This window comes from Anomalospiza imberbis, chromosome 5, assembly GCF_031753505.1.
Source record: "Anomalospiza imberbis isolate Cuckoo-Finch-1a 21T00152 chromosome 5, ASM3175350v1, whole genome shotgun sequence".
In the NCBI taxonomy this organism is placed as follows: domain Eukaryota; kingdom Metazoa; phylum Chordata; class Aves; order Passeriformes; family Viduidae; genus Anomalospiza; species Anomalospiza imberbis.
The window spans coordinates 2,215,807-2,238,340 of NC_089685.1; the positions used below are offsets into that span (position 1 = coordinate 2,215,807).

A 22,534-nucleotide genomic window follows, 5' to 3' on the forward strand; every position below is an offset into this window, starting at 1 on the left:
CATTAATAAAGAGGGCAAGTCAGTTCTTTCCATCTTTGGCATAATCTTTTTTTTTCCCCTTTCTAGAAATCATGGATACATTCATTAAATCTCCCCTCAGGCTATCCCCAGCTTTTCCTGCAGTGAGATCCTTTACTCTCTGCAATGGAGAAAGCAATCTTAAAATTAATATTTGTAAAGCACCGAGTCAGGAGTAGGATTTTTTTTTTTTTAATACATGAATTAATACATAAAAGATTTTCTGGGAGGGGGCACAGGTAGAACAGGATAATTATTGTAGGATATTGTTGTGGGGGGGATAACTGTGTAGGATAGAGAGGGATAACTGAGTAGGATGGAGTGGGATAACTCTGTAGGATATTGTGGGATAACTGTGGGAAAATTTGCCTGTGGGAGGGGAGTTGGAACTGGATGAACTTGATGATCTTTAAGGTGTTTTCCAAGCTGAAGCACTCTGTGATTTTATGATCTGCAGGTCCTTTCCCTATTCAGAAGGTCCTTTTCCTGTTCAGAGTGGATGGGTTGGAAAGAGAAATGTGTTCAGCCACTGCTGCTTTTTTCCATTTTCTGTATTTTCTGCATCTCCATTTCCAAGCATTTTCTGCTTACAGAGAAACAAAGTCATTTTAAAGATTTCCCTATGAAAAAAGTGATTGAAACTCTGCCCTCTCACCTTGGTGGCCTCCTGGAATTGCTTTTGATTCTCCTTTGGGAATTTATAAATCGTTTGCATGTTTATAAATATTTGTGCTGGGAATCAGCCCAGTGCTGGGGGAATTCCTGGATGCCCTCACTGGGGACAATCCCTGCTCTGGCAGTGGGTTGGGAGCTGCTGCTGAGGAATGAGCAACTCCTCCTGGTGTGTTTGGCATTCCAGGGCACATCTGGTTGCCTCCTCCCTCCCCAGGTTTATTCCCAACAAGGAATAATAAAACCTCTTGTTTTAATGCCTTATCCTTTGTTGGGATTTCCTGTGAACAAGAGTCGCAGATTTCCCAATTACAGCATTAAAGCTGGGAGGTGAAACCCCACAGCAGCTCCTTTTTATTATTCATTTGTTCTGTATTTCCTAATCTTTTGTGGCTGAGATTTACAAATACCTTTTCTAAGGATGTTTTTAATGAGGCCAAGCCATCTGTAGGATCAAATCCTACAAATCTCACCTGGGAGCCTCCAGCACAGACCTCCCTTTGGGGAGGGGAGAATGTTTCCCAGAGCTGCTGGTGGGATTTTTTTTAAGGAGAATTCACCTGTTCCTGGGTACAGGGTGAAGAATGAATTACTAGTTATCTCTGTTACCACTTGACATGTGGTTCCCCTCTCTTTTTTTTTTTTTTTTTAAATCTCCTTTCCAGTAGTGTTGAAAAATCAAGGAAAAAATACACCACAGCCATTCTGCTTGGACTGCACCTGAGGGAAATCACAGTTTAAAGGCAAAGTAGGCAGTAAATATTTGGGGAAATAGTCTCAAATCATGGGGGTGCTTGCAAAGGGCTCTCAGACTTGGAAAATAAGGTTTGTAAAATGATTCTTTAGGTTTCTTTAAAGTGGTTAAATCATAGGATCACAGAATTGTTTGGGTGGGAAGGGACCTTAAAGAACACCCAGTGCCACCCCTGCCATGGCAGGGACACCTCCCACTGTCCCAGGCTGCTCCAGCCCCAGTGTCCAGCCTGGCCTTGGACATTCCAGGGATCCAGGGGCAGCCCCAGCTGCTCTGGCAATTCCAGCCCAGCCAGGAATTCCTAATTCCCAAGATCCCAACCATCCCTGCCCTCTGGCAGTGGGAGCCATTCCCTGTGTCCTGTCCCTGCAGGCCTTGTCCCCAGTCCCTCTGCAGCTCTCCTGGAGCCCCTTCAGGCCCTGGAAAATACAAATTAATACAGATCAGGTTCCCCTTCTCCTCCTTCAGAGGGTGTGGGTGCCACTGCAATAAGTTTATTAATTCTGTCAGATTTTCAGTTCAGTGCTTGAATATGAAAACCCTCAGTCCCACAGATCTGTGCTAAAAGGAATGAGTGAAATCCTGATAATTTCCCCTTCTAAGTGCAGTTCCTTGAACATGACCCACGTTTTCCTGGGGGGTCTCTGTTTTGTGGGTGAAAATTCCCCTTGTAGCACAGTACACATTCTTCAAGCTAGAAGGGGAATAATTTCATCCAGCATGGAAAGAAATGAGCAAGGCAGTTTTTCCTTTCAAACTTCCCATGCCACTTAGCGTGGCTCCCACTTCCAAGCCATTTAGGAGCTCCATTAAGCCCCTGGGTTTGCTCCTGTGCATGCATTAGGAGCAGAGCTGGGGTAATATGGAACAGATTTGCTGTATCATGGACACATTTATGAAGATTGATAACAGCCAGGGCTCGGTGTTAACTTTTATTTTCAAACAGGCTGCAGGAGAAACTGCCTGGTATTGCTTGGAGGCTTTGATTTATGAAAAGGTTGCTGCATGAAAAAGACATCCCATAAAGCAGCTCTGCTGGCAGGAGCATTATAAAGTAGGGTTGTGAGTAGAGCAAACAATAACTAACTGTAATTATGTTCATTATTGTCTCTATGAACTCCCTCTACCTTTTGGGGTGGGGGGTTGCACTTATTCTCTCCTCAGCTTTTAAGTGGACTCACCTTTCCCTTGGAGTGGGATGAAGGTGAGAAAATCCTGCTGGTTTCTCATGGCTGCAGCCCCAAAAGAGGTCTTTCTTGTTTGTATGGGATGAAGGAGCTCACTGAAATTATACCTGCTTGAACAAATGATGCCAGGAGGAGGAGGAGGAGGAAAGGTCTGTGGTAAAAAATGCTATTTCTCTTACAATTCCCATCACTGATTCATTTTCCCCTAAATTATCACTGTTCTGTGACACTGTTGCATTTAAGCCCCTTGAAAACAAACCCAAAAATCCCAGCATGATGGCAAAGATCACCAGGTTTCAGAACTATTTTCCCTCTCTCAGCCTGGCACCATCCTTTGTAACAAGATGAGCCTCAGCAGCAGCAAGATGAATTCTTCACTCGGCAGCAATTAGCAGAAAACTTTAGTGAGAACCAATTGAAATCAAGGGGCACGACCTAACTGGGAAAAATGTGAGTGGTTAATCTAAACTTTGTCAAACTTGAGCTGCTTTAACTTAAAAGCATCCCTTTACCAAACTACCTGAAGACCTTGCAAAAAGAAGTAGGAGCTTAAAATCATCTGTGCTGAGGTTATAAAACACAAGAATGATTTTCTTAGAGCAGAATGAAGTTCTGTTAAATAAGTCAGTGTCTTAATTAATGCTGCCAGCACGTGGAGGGGGTGAGGAGACACCTTTGAAAGGTTTTTGTGAGCTGGCGCTGAGGTTTCCCATCAGCACTCTCTGCCTTCTGCCTCAGACTGCTCCCCTGGTGCCCTCACAGATCCAGGGAATGGTTTGGGTTGGAAGAGACATTCCAGACCATCCAGTGCCATGGCCGGACACCTCCCACTGCCCCAAACTGCTCCCAGCCCCAGTGTCCAACCTGGCCTTGGACATTCCAGGGATCCAGGGACAGCCCCAGCTGCTGTGAGGGTGAGGGACTGGGAACACAAACCCTGTGAGGAACGGCTGAGGGAGCTGGGGGTGCTCAGCCTGGAGAAAAGGAGACTCAGGGTGGCCTCAGCACTCTCCACAGCTCCTGAAAGGTGCCTGTGCTCAGCTGGGGCTGGGCTCTTTCTCCAGGCAGCACTGGCAGAACCAGAGCACACAGGCTCAAGCTGAGCCCAGGGAAATTCAGGTTGGATATCAGGAAAAAGCTTTTCCAGAAAGGGTGACAAAGTTCTGGAATGGCTGCCCAGGGAGGTGGTGGGGTCACCAGCCCTGGATGTGTTTAAAGAGCCTGGAGGTGGCACTGGGTGCCAGGGTCTGGCTGAGCTGTTGGGGCTGGGCTGGACTCTTGGAGTCTCTCCCACCCCAGGGGTTCTGTGAATTCTCTTGACAATTCCAGCCCAGCCAGGAATTCCTAATTCCCAAGATCCCATCCATCCCTGCCCTCTGGCAGTGGGAGCCATTCCCTGTGTCCTGTCCCTGCAGGCCTTGTCCCCAGTCCCTCTGCAGCTCTCCTGGAGCCCCTTCAGGGCCTGGAATGTGCTGGAAGCTCTCCCTGGAGCCTTCTCCTCTCCAGGTGAGCACCCCCAGCTCTGCCAGGGTCTCCAGCCCTGGGAGCATCTCTGTTGTCATGTCTTGCAACAGCCTGAGGGAAACACCCACCAACAGGCGGTGAAAAATTACTTGAAAATTTGAAAAATAATTTAAATAATGAGAATAATGAAAAAAAAAAAAAGTGAGTGTTGTCATTTACAGCTCATCCCTCCATCTCCAGTTCCTGACCTGGTCCTGGTGGGAGGAACATTTTCCTTCCTCAGGTGCCACAAAGGATGTTGAGGGCATTCTGTTTTAATGTTTCTGTAATGCATTGTACATTTATTATTAAAATATTCTTATTTTATTATTTATTAAAATTAAATTTATTGTTTTGTTTTTATTATTAAACTAATTTATTATTAAAACAATAATTATTATTATTTAAAATAAAGATTAACTATAAAGTATCATACCTTAAATAAAATGGCTCCACCATTGAACACTACTATACCAAACAGTACTGTTTTATTTTTATTATTAAAAATAAATTTATTATTAAAATTATTATTATTTAAAAATAAATATTAACTGTGAACTATCATACCTTAAATAAAATAACTCCACCATTAAACACTACTATACCAAACATGTTAAAACTCCAATACAAACTAGAATCCAGAACAACAAAATTATATACCCCTATTAACATTACCAACATATTTTTCTCCATTCCTTTAACAACAAAATACAGTTTACTTTCACCTAGAAGAACATACAGTACTCCTAAAACCAACTACCCCGAAAATAAAAGCACAATCCTACCATCTACCATTAACTAACCCAAGCAACACTAAAAAAAAAATAAAACTCCAAAACATCTACAGTACATCAATAACATCATTGTGTAGAAAAAACACAACAACAAAAGCACTTCAAAAAAGAGAAAAAATCATCCAGATATCTTAAGGCTAAGATAAATTAGAGCAAGGTGCAGGGCCACTGGTTTTCAGCACCTTCTCAGTGGGATTATTGCTCTTTGTTGGACTTGATGACATTTGATTGTTGCTGCAGCCCAGCTGATTCTGTTTTATGGAAAGAGTGGCTCGGCCTCATCCCAATCCAAGATTTGTAGAATCACACGTGGCCTTTGTGGCTTAGCAGAGTGAATCCAAGCCTGTTTTCTTAAATAACTTCATGCCCAAATGAAAAATTGGCATTTATTCTGTTTTCTCCTAAGATTACAACCTTCAGTTGCCTCGAGTAATCGTCACCCACGCAAGCGGCGAGGCTTGAAGTGTTTAACTGGTGATTGCTTTTTCTGGATGCTGCTTCTGCCCATAATATCTTCTATTTTTGTGGTCAGTTAACAGGGGTTTGGGGCCTTTTATAGCTGAAGAGAATAGTTAAATATATATTGCTCTGGAGAGTAATATTTGGATAATAATGTGCCACGAGTTAGTGTCTTGTGGTGCTTTGTGTTGAGTGCTGTAGTTGACCTTTGCTAGAGAGGAGAAAAGTGCCTGCTTGTTAGAACATATTATTTAGCACCTTTAGAAAGGCAAAACTGGTTGGTTTTAGATTTTTTTTTTTTGTTTTTTTTTTTTTTTTTAGTGTGAGGCTCAGTAAAGATTTTATCACCGGGGTTTGGGGATGATGGTGTGATCTTAGGCCTTTACAAAGCCTGCAGTGAGTTGTAGCTCTCAGGAAATAAGTGGCAGTAATAAATCCACAATGTGCTTTGCTGTCCTGGATTTGGTTTATGCTGCTCATTTGGATCTGTCTGTATTTTTTTGTGTGTCTGTGTGCTTTACACACTCAGTGATGTAAAGTTACTGTGGAAAGTTTAATGCAGGGATAGGGATAACATTAAAATGGAAAATTTAAGTGGATGAAACTCAGTCTTTTTTGCCACCTTCATATAGAAGCAGGTTTCAAACTGTTGCAGAATTATTTTTTTCCTTTGAAAATTAGAAATATCGAGGTTTAATCTATCATGTAATGGTAATTTATATATCCAAGTAGTCCTGCAGCTGGCATCAGCCATTTCTATAAGAAATACCAGCAAAGCATCAATTCAGGCTCCCAGAGCCTGGATCTGCCTTTCCACGAGCTGGAGCTGGAGCTGAGGAGAGCTTCGATTCCTTTGCTTCCCTAAACTTCAGAAACCCCCTCCAGATTCCTTATTAGGAGTAAATAGTAAGGAATTCTAGCCCATGGTGTTGTTTGCAGTGATGATCCTTGACTTGTGTTCTCCTGAGCAGCCAAGTGGAGTCTTGCCAGTCTTCATTAAATAATTCTTTTTTAAGTGAGTAAGGCTGAGCTCAAGTGATACCACATGCAAGCTCTAAAAATAGTCTGTGATCTGGGTTTACATGATGAGGTTTGGATGCAAATGTTGGTCTGCTGATCATGGAGTTGGAGGGGTTGGCTCCATCCACGCTGAGCTGATGGGACTCTGGAGCTGGGAAGAGTTTGGATTTTGTCCTCAGCAGTGGTGGGACAGGCTTGGCTACATCTGGGATCATTCTTTGGCTCAGAATTTCTCAAAATTAGGAGCTGGGTTTGATCTGTGCGAGGCCAAGAAGTATTTCTCTATATATTTCTATATATAACATTTAGGTACTACAAAATATTCCACAGAGTTAAAACTGCTCCTCCTTGAGTTCCTTCTAATTAAAGCCTGCAGTTGCTAAATTCTCCTTCCTACTTTGTAGCAGCATCCCTGCCCCTGTTAGAAGGAATTTGTATCATTGCCATCCATGTGATTGTTTATTTTAGTATCCTGCTATTCACTAAAAACTGTCCCTTAAGCTAAAAAGAAAAGTGCATCCTAAATTTGGGTAACTCCAACATGCTGCTCCCTTTGCAGCTGCAGGAACCAGCTGTGGGAGAGGTACATTTGTGCATTAATGGTGGTGTGCTCTGGATTTGAAGAGGGTTTTTCTTCTATTTTTGGAGGGGAGGGGAATTTCATAAACAAGCAGTGGTTTGGGATCATGCAAATCGGTTCATATCAGTTTAAATAAAAGTATTCAAACTCACTTTGTCTGTCAGAGTGGATGGGAATCCTGTCTTTATTTGATAGCTTGCTCCTCAAGCTATTAGGAATTTAGGCAACCACAGCAGGTCAGATCAGAGTCTCTTGAGCTGGGAGTGTTTTTTTAGGGAATACTGTAAAAATGAAGGAAATGATCAGTGGTACCATTTTGTCTTCAAACAAGTGGTGGCATGGGGCTTTCCTGAGGCAGATCTTGCTTTCAATCTCTTGCTGGGCACCTCACACCTTCCTGCAGGATTACTTTTGTACCTAAATGTGCTTTTGATAACCCCAGTATCCTTGGACAGTGAGTCCCAGCTTTTCATTAGCTGTTCTTTGGGAAAGGTTTGGATTTTTTTTTTTTTGCACTGTAAACCCACTGCTAGGAAACCTGTCTGGTTGCCTCTGTCTTGTAATCCATTGATGATTTCATCCTGTAATTCATTGATAATTGAGATCCAGCTCTTGCTGGATCCTTCTCTGGGCTGAAGAGATCTGGTTGTCCTGTGGTCTGAGGGCCTGAAGATTGCTCATCCAACAAATTAGGATTCACAGCCAAGATATTTTTTCCTGATCTTCATCCTGTTGTCTGCCTCTTCAGTCCTTGCCCAAGAAAGGCTTTAAGGATGTGTATAACTTCCCATGTGCAAATGTGGAATTGCTCAATCCTGGAATGGTTTGGGTTGGTAGGGACCTTAAAGCCCTTCCAGTTCTGGATCCCTTCCCAATTCCAAAGGTCAGAAAGTTTGAAATAGATCTTTATTTGCTTTTGACAAGGCTGGGTAAGAGGTGAAATAAATGAGAGGATGACAAACATTTCCCTGGGATTTTGGGGGTGCTGGGGTTTTTGAAGAAAGGATATAAAAATAACACGGGGAAGATTAACACTGGACTTGATTAAGAGTGGCACAAAAGGTGGAGTAAGCTGTATTCCAATCTTTAAGTCATGTATTTAGCATTACTCTGTAGATTTTGCATTCTCAATTGCAGAGCAGAAACCACCATGGTTCTCTTCCAGCATTTCAGCAGAGATTCATTAGGAAAATTCTTTCTTTTACACCTTTTGGAGAAGTCACACTCTGCATCCAAGTGTAAATAAAAGCAAGAATCAACTCTGCAGTACTTGATCTTTTGCTGGCAGCACTTCCCACGCAGTGATTGTGAGGGCTCTGTGTGGGCACAGCTTGATTGGGGACCAGCATTTGTAGATATTCAGCAATCAGATCTGTGTTATTCCTTCCAAACCACTCAGGGAAGAACGGAACCATTTGGTTTGTGCCTCACACGTTCCGTAACGCGCCTTCGAGTCATCACCTACTGCATGTGCGAAAACAATCTTTAAAAATAGTTTAATATAAAGAGTAAATTAATGTAAAAACTAAAAATAATGGTGCAGCAATGAGGACCTTCATTACCATATGCCCTTTTGTCTTTCTTTTTCCCTGGGCTGTGTTTTACAATTATTTTCTGCACTACAAACCCATCCTGTGGATTCGCTCGGCAGCAATGCTGCTGGGAGAGGCTTTTTGGGTGAGGTAATGTTAAACAAAGAAGAATCCTCTCACCAGCACCTTTTTGGGTGGTGATGGAGAGCACAAGCGCCTTGCTGCTGTTTCAGAGGTGTCCTCCACACTTCAGCTTGGAGCTTCCCTTCCCTCAGGGTCTCCTGAGCTGGGCTCACGTTTCTCTTGCTGAATCCCTCCACTGTGGCCTTTCCTGTCCATCTGCTCAGCTAATTCCATCTCTGCTCAGGCTACCAACCCTTATTTTACTTTTTTTTTTTTTTTTTTTACTCTTGGCCAAAAGAAACAGAATCTTGCCCTGTGTCTGGTGAAAGCAGATTTTGCTACCCCAAATTCACAGCATCCCCTTTCATCCTGCTGCTGGCTTCCTCATCAGGAAAATCACACATCTTCACTCTCCCAGCCCTGCCTGTCCCATTTCTGCTTCCCTGCTATTTCCAGTTCCCTGCTGGCTTCTCTCTGAAGCACTTGTGACTCCACCTTTACCCCTCACTCATCCTCTTTCCAAACTGCCCAGAGCAGCTGTGGCTGCCCCTGGATCCCTGGAATGTCCAAGGCCAGGCTGGATGGGGCTTGGAGCAGCCTGGGACAGTGGGAGGTGTCCCTGCCCATGGCAGGGGTGGCACTGGGTGAGCTTTAAGGTCCCTTCCAACCCAAACAATGCCATGATTCCATGAAACACGTTTTGCTGTTTCTCAGAAGGAATTTCTGCTGGACACAGACAATGTTAATTGATTAAACTCCCACAAATCCTTCTGAAACCCCTCTTGGCTCTTCATAAAGCACCTGAAAACAATTCAGCTGTTACACACTTCATGGGCTGCCCACCTCGAGGGTGTGGATTGCCTCCGTTTCCTTTGTTTCACCATTTGTTTCCATCCATTTGTTCTTCCTTATCTTCGTGTTTATTCTGAGAACACTGAGAAAAGAAACACCTTCCTTTTTTTGTTGTTTATTTTGCATTCTGCCGGGTCTGGTCACAGCGTGGCTCCTCTTCTCCATCAGCAGGACTAAATAAAACAGGTCAGAACATCCTCTCCAACACCCTCCTGTGCTGCTGCTCTGGGGCTCAGTGGGATCACGTTCATTTGTAGGGTTTTGTTTTCAAGTTAAGACTTCCCTGGACTTCCCCAGCACGGCCCCATGCTGGGAACCACCCCCAGTTTGTGGTTTGGATGTGCTGAGCTGCTCTGTGGAGGAGGCACAGCAAGATTTGATCTTAAAGAGCTGTGCTGTGCTGCTCGGACACAGAGGATGAGTCTGGTCTGTTTAATTCAGTACTTCAGAAGTAGCCAAGGGTTACATAAATAAAATCAGCTGCCTTTGATAGGTGTCAGCACTTTAATGAGGAATTAAATTAAGCCCTGGGTACTCCTGCCCATCTCATGGCACTATTTTTATCTCACACTCTCTTTTTTTGTTGCTATTTTTTTTCCCCATATTTTATGACAATTGCCTGAAGTCCTGATCTGGGAGGGGGGGGATTATGCCAGATACCTGCACAGCTGGAAACTCATCAGCCATTCAGATTCCTTCAGTGAGAGTGTCAGTTTTAGCGCGAAACTCGCAAAGCTCACCGTGGTGATTTCAAATTTCCTCTTTAGTAGACATTTTGTTTGAATGCCATGAAGGGGCTCCTCTCCCCAAGCCCCCAGGAGCACAATAAGCTATGCTCTTTGAGAGAGCCCAGATGAGTACAAAGTTCCCTTCATTAAATTTTCTTTTCATGCTTTAGCATAGAATATTTCTTTTTAAGACTGTCTCTCTCTCGTTTCCTTTTGTGTTTTCATCCTATTACCTTTATGAGGTTGTGATGCATCAGCTCTCTGGAAAAGGTGGGTGCACGGCTCCCTCAGAGGTTTATTCCAGCACTGAAAGATTATTCTGGCATGGGAGGTGCTTCAGGAGCAGCTGGAGAAGGGAAAGCAGATCAAGGAATTGCAAACTTAATAAAAGCACGCTGTCCCTCGCGTGCCACGTGGCTGCTGCTCATATTGACTTGTGCTGAGAAAAGCGGTGGAGATTTTGAGTGCGTTGGTTCTGTTAAGGGGTTCTGGAGTTGCACTGCCGCTGGAGATCTGTCAGCATTCCCTGGCATTCCTGCTGCACTTCCATGGTTTGTGGTTTTCCTTCAGTTTAGTTGTGAAATCCCTGAGCAATTAATGAATGAATTAATTAAATATGGTGTAGGACACAATCTTTTTTATTTTACAGGAGCAGATCGTGATAGGACAAGTGGCAAGAGATTGAAATTGAAAGAGGGGGGATTTAGATGGGATATTGGGAAGGAATTCCTGGTTGTGGGGGTGGTGAGACTGGTTGGATTGGGGTTTGGAAGGTGTTCCTGTCCAAGGCAGGGGTGGCACTGGATGGACTTTCAGGTCCTTTCCAGCCCAAACCACTCCGTGATACTCTGGTGACACTTCCTGCCACATGTCCCAAAATACAGATCGCTCTCAGGACGTGGGATAGTTCAGGCAAGGGACCTCCTGCTCTAATGATCTCCTGGCCCTGCCTGGGACCAGACCAGGTTGCTTTATCTACTCAGGCATTTAAAACCTCCACATTTTCCCAATAGATTCCATGTAATTGCTGGGTTTTCACTATTTACCTTTTCTTACGAGCTTTTCCCTCAGTCAAACCCCACAGACCCTTAAATACTTCTGTAAAATGACCTTTATTCATGGAACCACAGAATGGTTTGGGTTGGAAGGGACCTTAAAGCCCATCCAGTCCCACCCTCTGCCATGGCAGGGACACCCTCCACTATCCCAGGCTGCTTCAAGCCCCATCCAGCCTGGCCTTGGGCACTTCCAGGGATCCAGGGGTAGCCACAGCTTCTCCATTCCAGCCAGGAATTCCTTCCCAATATCCCATTTAAGCATTATTTGATGCAATCATAGCAGCTTCAGGAGGTTCTCTGTTATGGAGATATTTCATTCCCCTTTGGAGGAGTTTCCTTGCTGTTGTTTCTGACCATCCATCTGGACTCCTGTGAGTCCAGAAATCAGTGGGAAACCCTTTGGAGGGGTTCCCATAATGCACATTGGAACCTCCTTTCCCAACAGGAGATCCTGCAGCCTGTGGTTTATGGCCCTCTAATGCCAGGCAATAATTTCATTTAGTGCTTTCCCAAAAGTGCCAACAGAGCATTAGGGGAGTGGAACAAGCACAGCTGATCAATACAGAGACAGTTCTCACCTTCAGATTAATCCAAGAAATGGACTTGGTTGGCTTGAAGGAAGTGGCCTTGTTCTCACAAGGCCAGAACTGAGAGCAGGTTTTCAAAAATCCCCCCTGAATGGGAGGGAAAAAGTCAGAGTGTGAAAACAAGTCACTGAGGGGCAGGAGATGATGTGTCTCACAGGGCTCCCATAGGGTTGGCAATGTACAGAATCCTTTGGAACATTCAAATAAGGAATAATACCTGGATTTTACATACTTGGATTTTGGTAATGGATGGCATGACTCTGGGAAAAAAAACCGCACAATTCAAAAGCTCTTTATCACGGGTTAGAGAGTTCCTCCATTGAAATGGCCTTATGTACATTGACAGAATTTATGCAGTGATGCTAGAGCAGCCCATTCCTTTCCCCCTTCACCTGTATATAAGAGTTCACTTCAAAATCACCTGTGAATAAAGGCCCAGCAAGGTTTACTGTGGGTATTTTTAGTTCATTCAGGCTCTCTTGTATTGATTTATCAATTCACACCAGGGGTTTGGGCATTTTAATCGAGCTCTGGTTTAGTTGGACCTAAATCATCACTGCTGGGAGATGGCTACAGAGAACATCCCTGCTGTTTCTGTGTTCCCTGTCCCAATCCAGACCTTGCCATCCTCCCTCCATGTGCAGCAGTTTGTGGTTGCACATTTTGATGCCTGACATGCCTTTGAAGCATGTGCTGATCTCAGCAGAGGGGGGATTAAGGGAAAATCCTCCTCTGTAAGAGTCTGCAGAAGTTTGAACTTGGAGATCATCAAGTGTGGAAGCACCTGGGACTGCATTTAAATTCTGGTTTAGATTTCACAGATTCAGGGTAATGAATGAAAGGAGGAAGAGATGTTTTATATAGGTATATACTGTAAAATCAAGGTGACTTAACAGTCTCTTTATTTTAGCACAACGTCTTCAGTGATTGTCAAGCAATCAATTCCCCAAAGGAGCAGCGTCTGTGCTTCGTGTTTCATTTCCCTGCTGGAGGAAATCTGCCTTGGCCAATCAGCAAAATGAGAATCAGAATCACAGAGTGGGTTGGGTTGGGAGGGACCTTGAGGATCACCCAGTTCCAACCCCATTTCCATAGGCAGGGACACCTTCCACCATCCCAGGGTGCTCCAAGCGCCGTCCAGCCTGGCCTTGGACACTGCCAGGGATGGGGATGATGCCTTGACAAGGCTGAGCTAGAACAGAGATTAGATGGAGCTAAAGAACAAAGCAGGGATTTATTGCAAGTATCTCCTCCATGGATCCACATTGGGCAGCACCAGAGCCCAGCCAGGGCTGCACCCAAGATGAACCCAAATGGTCCCAAAATGCACGAGCGCTCCCGGGGGCTCTCACTGGGATCAGCTCTGCTCCATTGGCACGTTGGAGTTCATTGTCCCATTCCAGCTTTAGCCCATGCAGTCCCATCCTGCTTGTTTTTCTCTCCTCAGCCCACGTTGTTTGTGCTCCTGGGCCTGAGGTTTGGATCATTTGTCCTTGGTGCCCAGCTGGAGCAGGAATGGTTTTGTCTCCCTGCTCTGTGCAGAGAGCTCACCATCCCATAATATGAAGCCCAGACCCGCACACTAAAGCAGCTCAGAATATAAAAGCTAAACCTGAGCTATGAAAATATAAAAGCTAAACCTGAGGCATCAGGGCAGCCCTGAGCAATCAGTGCCAGGACCTCACCACCCTCACAGGGAAGAATTCTTTCCTCTGGAAGTGTCCAAGGCAGGATTGGACAAGGCTTGGAGCACCCTGGGATAGTGGAAGGCATCCCTGCCCAGGGCAGGGGGTGGAACTGGATGTGCTTTGTCCCTTCCAACCCAACCCAACCCAACCCAACCCAAATCAATAATAATAATAATAATAATAATAATAATAATAATAATAAAGTTTTTTGTCTTTCCTTAGATATTTTTGAAGGAAACCTTGAAGCTGTTCTCTGTTCCCACAGGAGATACGAGTCCCACCCCATCTGTGGGGAGCTGCAGGATAAAATCCTCCAGTGCTACCGGGAACATGCCCAAGAGACCCTGAGCTGCTCTGCCCTGGCTAGCCAGTACCTGCACTGTGTCAATCATGCCAAACAGGTGAGCTGGACTTATTCTCACTGAAAAATGATGGAATGATGAGCAGAGGAATTTCCAATTAATCTTTCCTCCATGCCTGAGCATTTCCCAGTGCATGTGTTCTCTGTGGAGACCACTTGGAGTTGATTTAAATGCTCAGGTTTCCGTCTCTTCCCCTGGGGAGCTCTTGTTTAGTGTAGCAGCTCTTGCTGTTGGCAGCTGTTTCCTGTTATCTACAGTTTTAGCAGTAAAAAAGGGGATTAAAATACCTGGTAGTCTTTGCCATAAATATGAGAAACTCATGGATGTCTCAAACTGCATTGGTGACCACTTGGAATTCTTGATTTCTTCTGTCATGTGTTATGCAAAGCTCTAAACTTGCCCTTTACGTGCTCTTGCCCTCCTCTCTTCCAGTTTTGTAGGGTATGGATGTCACTGCCAATTAAAATCTTTATGCTTTATTAGTGCAGCATGAAGGAAAATGACAGTAATATGTAAATCATTCAATTAAAAGAAGCTACACTTTCTCAGTTTGACTCTTTTTCATCAGCTTGCATCTTTCAAATGCAGAAATGCATCTATTGACCTCAGCTGTGTTCTTAAACAAACCAGGAGATGTGCTCACAGCTCACATGCAGGATGTGTAAAATTGCTTAAATCAGTCTGTTGATCTTTATTTCTGCCCAAATCTGTGAGTTAATATTTGAGCACGTGAGGACACCCATGTTCAGGTGATAGTGGAGACCTGGCGAGCACGGCTGGTGTTTGATCATGGTAATCACCTTCCCTGGGCTTAACTCTGCCTGGGCAGAAAATCCCTGAGACTTTGCCTCTGATCCTTCTCCGTGACCTTCTGCTTTAAAATGCTGCAGCCTCAAGCTGGTATTCCCAAAGATCTGCTGGAATTAACACTGCTCGTTGTTCCTCAGTCACTGAGAGCTCCCTGTCCCTTCCAATTCACTTCCTATATTATATCCTTTATTGTTTATTATATATTTTTTATTATTATATCCTTTATGTTGTGCCATCCCTGGAAGTGTCCAAGGCCAGCTTGGAGCACCCTGGGATGGTGGGAGGTGTCCCTGCCTGTGGGTGGGGTGGCACTGGATGGGCTTTAAGGTCCCTTCCAACCCAAGCCCTTGTGTGATTCCATTTCTCCTCCTGCCCATTTTGGAACGCACCAATCTCCTTTTTTAGGAAAATGATTCTTTTCCTAGTTATTCTCCAGTGAGTAACATAAGAATCACAGAATCATTAAGATTCTTAAGCCCATCCAGTCCAGTTGTTCCTCAGCTCTGCCAAGGCCACCACTGACCCTGTCCCCAAGTGCCACATCCACAGGGCTTTGAAATCCCCCCAGGAATGGGGACTCCAGCCCTGCCCTGGCTGGACAAGCCTTTGAGTGAAGAAATCTTCCACAATATCCAACCTAAACCCCCCCTGGTGCAACTGGAGGCTGTTTCCTCTTGTTCTGTCACTTGTAGCCCTGTTTTGGTTTATTCTCTAGTGGATTTCCCCATGGCCCTGCAGCATCTGCAGCACTAATTTACTGTATGTATAATTTTTTTTATAATTTTTTTAAGTAACCAGAAAAAAAAAAGGATTAATTACTTAGACATGTTTAAGCTCTAACTCGAGTTTGTATCTGATAGGAATTTCTTCAGAAGACTCTGATGGGGATGAATTAATTCATGTTCAGAAGGTGCAGGAAAAGCAAATTGCATAAATATGAACATTAGGTTTTTGAACCCTTTTAAACACCTTTTTTTTTTTTTTTTCTGAAGATCTTCATCCAAGCCTGTCAAGTAGTTAAAAGTGTTTCCTAAATGTTTCTTACTCTGTTTCACACATGCTTCAAGATGAGAATTCAGAGAGGTTTCTCTCATGATAACAGAGAAGGAGAAGCCTTTCATGATGGAAATATTTGCAAGCAGGAGCAATTGTTTTTCATAATGAACTGCAGCCCATCCTCCATGGGCTGCAGCTGTAATTGTAATTATTTTTACTCACTGTTTGCCCACATGTCCAGACAGCTACTTTGAAATAATTCCTAAATGCTGCTATAAAATCACTTCAAAATTACCTTCCCTGTGCACTTGGTTGGGAGCCAGAGGAGGGGGATAAATGGCAGATTCAGAAATGAAAAAGTTAACTGACACTGGCTACAAGAAACAAAGGAAGAAGAAAATTTGCTAGAGGGAATAGAGCAAGATATTGAAAAGCAAATAAGTGAACTAATCCGATTTCCTGGCGGTGAGTCTGGGCACTTGTGCTCGGGCTGAGCACACTCTGTGCTTTTCATAAATTGAATTTATTGACTCCTCTTTCTTTCCTATCTTGCTTATAATTATCTCCCCCTCTCTTCTGTGTGCTCCTTATTTCTCATGCTGTCTGTAATCTCATGTCTCTATCTGTCCTTTTCTCCCCTCTTTAGAAAAGCCCAGAGAGTTGTTAATTCAGAGGGGTTTGACACATTGTTGTATCTTCCCTTGAAATCTCTTCCCAAAGTCATGAGAAGCTGGGGAGATAAATTAAACTCTGTTATTAATGTTTGTATGTTATTATAATGATAATGCCAGTAATGGAGAGGAAAACTTAACCTAATGGAGCCATTAAGGGGAAGATATTTGGATTGTGTCTGGCATTTATTTATGCTGAAGTAACTCCAGCCATGGCTTTTTAATCCTTTTTCCTGGTTTTCTAGACATTCATATGGACAATAGCTGTTAAAATGTACATTTTTGGGGTGTTTTTCTCAATTTTTCTCCCTCCTGGGTTACAAGAAGTTCTGATTCTTATAGAAAAGCACAACTTACTGCATGGTTTAACAATCTGTGAAATATTTTCCTGTTAAACCATTGAATTCCAGAAGGATTCAGGCCTCTAGAGGCAGGTGAGGTTTAAGAATACTTAAAATAACAATACCAGCAGCTGCTGGTGCCTGACAGCCTGGCTACAAAATGTTATCCTTCAGCCTTGTAACCACTATTTTCATTTGTTGGACCAAGTGGGTCCTTAATTATGCATCCTAAATAGAATAAAACCAGGATTTTAGCCTCATCCTCCAGTATTTTTACTTGATACCAATTTCCAGTCTAAGAGAAAAATACATGGAGTTTGTGTATCTGGAAACACTGAATTGAAATGCAACAAAAAGACCTCATCATTTAACACTGCCCTCGTTAAGGAAGTTATTTATGGACCAGCTTCCCTCCATGGGGTTATGTAAATATATATATATATATATACATATTTTTTTTAATGCATTAATTTTAAAAAGGAAAGAAAAAACACTAAAAAAACCCCAAAATGTACATAAAATCAAAGCAAGGCTTGGAACACCCTTGTTTGTCTGAAGGTGGAATTTTGTGGGCAGAAATCTGGATATGATGAACAAATATTTGCAATTTCTTTCTTTAGGACAGTGAACAAAAGTAGCCCATTTTTCCTCAGATCTCTTGGGGATTTCCTCTGTTAACTTGTGCAGTGTTAAATGGACATAAAGTTAATATTCAGCCCAGAGATGGCTTGGATTGAGTCAGTAATTCCTGTGCAAAAAGGAGTTTTCCAGGTAGAGGAGCCTTCCTGAGCTTTCCAGAAGTCTCCATGGGGGTGCCATGGATTGGAGGTCTTGGTAATGGATGAAATTTCCCCGGATTTTTGTTTGCAAATGCACCCAAGGAGCACAAAACTGACTCCTTTTATGCCATCAGCCTCTTCTCCTCTGTGGATGCTGGAGGATTTTGTGGGCACAAGGACAGGCACCACCTGTTGGTGTGGATGCCTCGGAGAACTCTGAAGTCAGAATTGTTAAGGTTGGAAAATACCTCCAGGGTCATGGAGTCCAAGCATTCCCAGCACTGCCAAGGCCACCACTGACCATGTCCCCGAGTGCCACATCCACATTTTAAAGGGCTTTAAATCCCTCCAGGAAGAAGGACTCTACCCCTGCCCCCTGGGCAGCTGTGCCAGGCTGGACAGTCCTTTTGGGAAAGACATTTTTCCTAAAATCCAGTCTAAGTGCAGCTCTTAACCCTTTTAGGAACTGGGTGGAATAGCACAGTTTACCAGGTTATTTTTAGGAATAATATGAGAATTTGGTTGAAGCCAAACCTGGCATGGTTTTAATTCCCTTTACTGTTAATTTTCCTTCATTTCCATGACTGTGACAATGCAGTCCAGACTTCCAAGCTCTGTAGTGTTGCTCAAACACCTGAATCAGCTGTTTGGAGGTCACCTATAAGATTTCAAGGTTTAAACTTGGGTTTGTTCCTGACATAAAGCCTCAGAATTATCAAATCCCTTCCTGCCATTTCTTGCAAGGAGACTTATAATTAGTCCTTACTTGTTTGATGGGTTTTGGAGGCAAGAAGAATGGTTTGGGTTGGAAGGGGCCTTAAAGATCATCTCATTCCAGGGACATCTTCTACTATCCCAGGGTGCTCCAAGCCCTGTCCAACCAGGCCTGGAACATTTCCAGGGACAGGAAACCTGGTCTAGTGAAAAGAATTAAATTATTTTTAAGGTCTTTTCCAACCCAAACCATTCCATGATCTGTGGTTCTTTAATGAAGCCCAAGATGAGTGCAACATGTTCAGACTGTTGGGGTTTTGATTCTGACTCAGAACCCAGGAATGGGCCAGGCAAGGGATACTCAGTGTTGGATGTTTTTCAGGATATTTTTCCTCAAGAGTTTGCTGGGAACGGGATTTTCTTATTTCAAGGTCAGGTGTTTTAATTTCCTTTAATAGCCACAGCACTAAAGCCGTGATAGCATGAGGGGGGATGAAAATGGATCATTAGTGAGACTCTCCAGGCCTCCAGACCACTGCCTTGTTGAGTCCTCAAACTGCTTCATTCTGCTTCTGTGACTTGTCTCTGGCACGATGTGTTTATCAACAATGCTTCTTGTTCTGTGTTTTTATTTTTTAAAAATTGCAATCCTAGGAAGGAATTGAAGCCAAACTTCAGAATAACTTGGAGTTACTGAAATATGTGTTTCTCCCTCTCTCCTCCCTCCCCTCTGATCATTTTTGCAGCAGAGAATGCTTGGGAGAGGAGGATAAAGGCATTGTCCGAATCAAGCACAAGACCATCAACTAATTTCAGCAGAAGAGCTTTTTTTTTTCTCCCCAAGAATGACCCAGCAGCCCATTTGCAGGGCAGCCCAATAAAGAGAAGGAGTGGAAGAGCCATTTGAAGGGCAGCATCCTCACGGCTCAATCAGCCTGAGCGCTCGGGAAGCCGAGACCTGGATCTTGTTCCATCAGAGCTCGCCCGTCCGAGGCCGCTGCTCCGCCGCATCAAAGCCCACTTATGGGTGATTGAAGGAAGGGAAAGAAAAGAGCCTTTCTCTGACCTCAGAGAGGGGAAATATCCTTCAAATGCTGCTACTTCACTGTAGAATCTCCTCAGAAATGTCTCTCTGTCAGAGGCAGGGGGTGCAACCCTTGCAGCGCCGGGACGCGGCCGTTCCTTGGGAGTAACCCCTGGTCCTGGTGTCCTGGTGTCAGAGTTCTCCTCGCAGTGTAGAATTGTAAATTGTGCTTTAACTTATTTCCCAAATGACCTGGCTTGATGAAGTCTCTCTCTGCAGGCCTTCTGCTGGAATGATGTTTGTGACCCAGCGCTTAGGGTGCTCCATGGCCTTTATTTCCATGGGATGGTTCTGTTGTGCTCCTCGTTCGTATCAAGTCCTGACAAAAATGCCTCGCTCTGTACCAACAATAAATCTATCTTATGCACAAGATTGATGCTGCAGTCTGTCTCCCTTCCCACTCCTCGGGGGTGGATGGTGTTCCCTCTGCTGTGTCAATCACGCTTTCCCAGCAGATGTTGTTGCTGAAGCTTTCAAGCACAGACTTTCATGCACAACCAGCCCTGGTGTCAGGAACGGGGCTTGGATTGAGCTGTTTTCCATCACAGCCACCTAAAAGGATCCCACGTGATGCGAGTGTTGTGATTTATCCACCACCACTTCCCTCCTTGGGAAATGCTTGTCAATGGAGCAGCACAAGCTCTTGTTGCCTGGAGAAGGGGTGGGTTCCCCATCCCTGGGAGTGTCCCAGCCCAGGCTGGATGGGGCTTGGAGCAGCCTGGGATGGTGGAAGGTGCCCCTGCCCATGGAAGGGGGTTGGAATGATGTGGTCTTAGCATCCCTTCCCACCCAAACCATTCTGGGATTCTGTGAAAGGGCAGAAACCCCCCAAAATCTCCAAAGCAGCTTTGTGCAAGAACCCAGTTTCCTTTAATTCCTTTTCTTCAGGTAAAAAAACTGCCACACTCCTTGTCCCAAGGAGTCTTAGAAGGGACTTTTTACACAATAGTGAAAGTAATGATGTCAAATGAGCAGCGAGTCTGGAGCCTTCTGCTGTTTATTTACCTGTTCTCCCTCTCTAATTGGCTGTGTTTGAACCTCATCCTACTGAACAACTGCGGGTGTACCTGTGGATCTCATTTATTATTCATGCAAAATATTACCAGTGAGTTTCCTAATTATCAAGATGCTTTGTGAGCACTGTTTAATTAAGGATTTTTTTTAATGCTACCCAGAGAAGCTGGGATTTTTTTTTTACATGCCAAGCAACTGTAATGTTGGTGGGAGGGGAGGATCCTGGAGTTCAACATCAGGTGCCAGGTAAACTGCTCGGGAGCAACAACAGGGCCATAAGCACCGTGTTTACACGGTGACTTGCTGTAGTGTTTACAAATCAGCTAACTCACAAATCCTTCTCTCTAATGTTCTCTTTTGTAACAGAGAGCCAAGAAGTTGGCAGAGCCAGCCTTGCCAGACTCAGAATTGGCAGCAAAACACAGCATAGAGGAAAAGCAGACGTTTTTCAGGCCAGATGATGCTGTAAAATCAGGGGAAGAGCTGTGTCAGGAAGGAAGGTCTCTGTTACTGCCAAATGTTTATTGGTTTCTCATCCTGACAGCCTCGAGCAATGAGAGCCAGCCTTGCCTGCTTTGTTCAACTGTGTTTGAGGTGTTGTGTTCTTTAAACATCTTCTGTGGCATCAGGGCTGGCATCTGCAGCCTGTGTGGCTTGGGCTTGGGCGAGGCTGGTGGCAGCAGCAGGGTAAGGACTTTAAAAATGGCCCTGGTGGTGGTGTGGGCTTCAGAACTGTCCATGGTGTGGGCTTCAGAACTGTCCATGGTGTGGGCTTCGGAACTGTCCATGGTGTGGGCTTTGGAACTGTCCATGGTGTGGGATTCAGAACTGTCCATGGTGTGGGCTTCGGAACTGTCCATGGTGTGGGCTTTGGAACTGTCCATGGTGTGGGATTCAGAACTGTCCATGGTGTGGACTGTAGAACTGTAGATGTTGTGGGCTTTGGAACTGTCCATGGTGTGGGCTTCAGAACTGTCCATGGTGTGGGCTTCAGAACTGTCCATGGTGTGGACTTTAGATCTGTCTGTGGTGTGGGCTTCAGAACTGTCCATGGTGTGGACTGCAGAACTGTCCTTGGTCTCAACTTTGGAACTGTCCATGGTGTAGGCTTTAGAACTGTCCTTGGTGTGAGCTTCAGAACCATCCTTGATGTGGACTTCAGAACTGTCCATGGTGTGGACTGCAGAACTGTCCTTGGTCTCAACTTTGGAACTGTCCATGGTGTGGACTTCAGAACTGTCCATGGTGTGGGCTTCGGAACTATCCATGGTGTGGACTGCAGAACTGTCCATGGTGTGGACAACCTTTGACTTTAAAGTAGAGCAGTAGTTCTGGATATTTCTGGTATTTCACCACCATCTCTGTTTTTGCCACCTGTGGTTTTGTGTACCTGCATCCCTGTCCTGCTGTAGGTGTTTGGATTCTTTCCTTCTCACCACTTGCTGGTGTGGGTGCTGAAATACTAAAATCCTGGAAGCTTCCTTATTGTAAAATGCAGGTGAACCCACTGGGAAGAAATTATGACGTCCAACTCCAGTTCAGAAGGCTGAATGATTTCTTTATTATAACTATGCTATAACACATTAATATACTATTTAAAGGAAGATACTAAAACTACAAACCTACTTTTCTAACTACCATATCTAACTACCGACAACTTATAACCCTGTTCTCAAAAGTCCAAACACAAGTAAATCTGATTGGCCATCAAGCCCAAACAATCTTCACTAGAATCCAATCAAACACCCTAAGTAAAAAATTCTCTAAACACATTCCACATGAGAAAAACAAAAAACAAAAATAAAAATTGTTTTTTCTTTCTCTCTGTACACCTCTATAAAAAATCCTAAGAGAAAGAGAAATATACTACCACATTTCCTGGAGTTTTTAGCATGGGAAACCTATGGAGAACTTTCCCTCCTGTTCATAATTTTATGATTCTGTGACCTTTTTCAGCAGCTGCAGATCCCAAACCAACACCAGCTGTTGGTGACAGCAGGCACTGCTGGGACAGAGCAAGGCCAGCTTCCTTCACCAGTAGCAGGGACAGAGAGAGTGGAGAAGTGCCAGGATTTCTGTCCAGGGTGTCAAATGGGATTTGCAGGACCCAGAAGTCATGGTTTGTCCCGTGCCAGGGGACAGCACGCTGTGGCTCCCTGCCCATGGTCAGTCCTGTTCCATCAGGAACTGGGTGCTGCAGGCAAATGC

General features: G+C 44.2%; 1 protein-coding gene across 3 annotated transcripts in view; it reads left to right on the forward strand.

Moving 5' to 3' along the window:
• Positions 1 to 19,684, forward strand: part of CHCHD3 (coiled-coil-helix-coiled-coil-helix domain containing 3) — a 131,425-nt gene extending 111,741 nt beyond the window's left edge. For all 3 annotated transcript variants that reach the window (XM_068189374.1, XM_068189377.1, XM_068189376.1), the window contains 2 exons: positions 13,821 to 13,956; positions 18,975 to 19,684. In XM_068189374.1, coding sequence (XP_068045475.1) covers positions 13,821 to 13,956; positions 18,975 to 19,001 — 163 coding nt within the window. In that variant the 3' untranslated portion in view covers positions 19,002 to 19,684. The remainder of the gene's footprint in view (positions 1 to 13,820; positions 13,957 to 18,974) is intronic.
• The last annotated feature ends 2,850 nt before the right edge of the window (positions 19,685 to 22,534 follow it).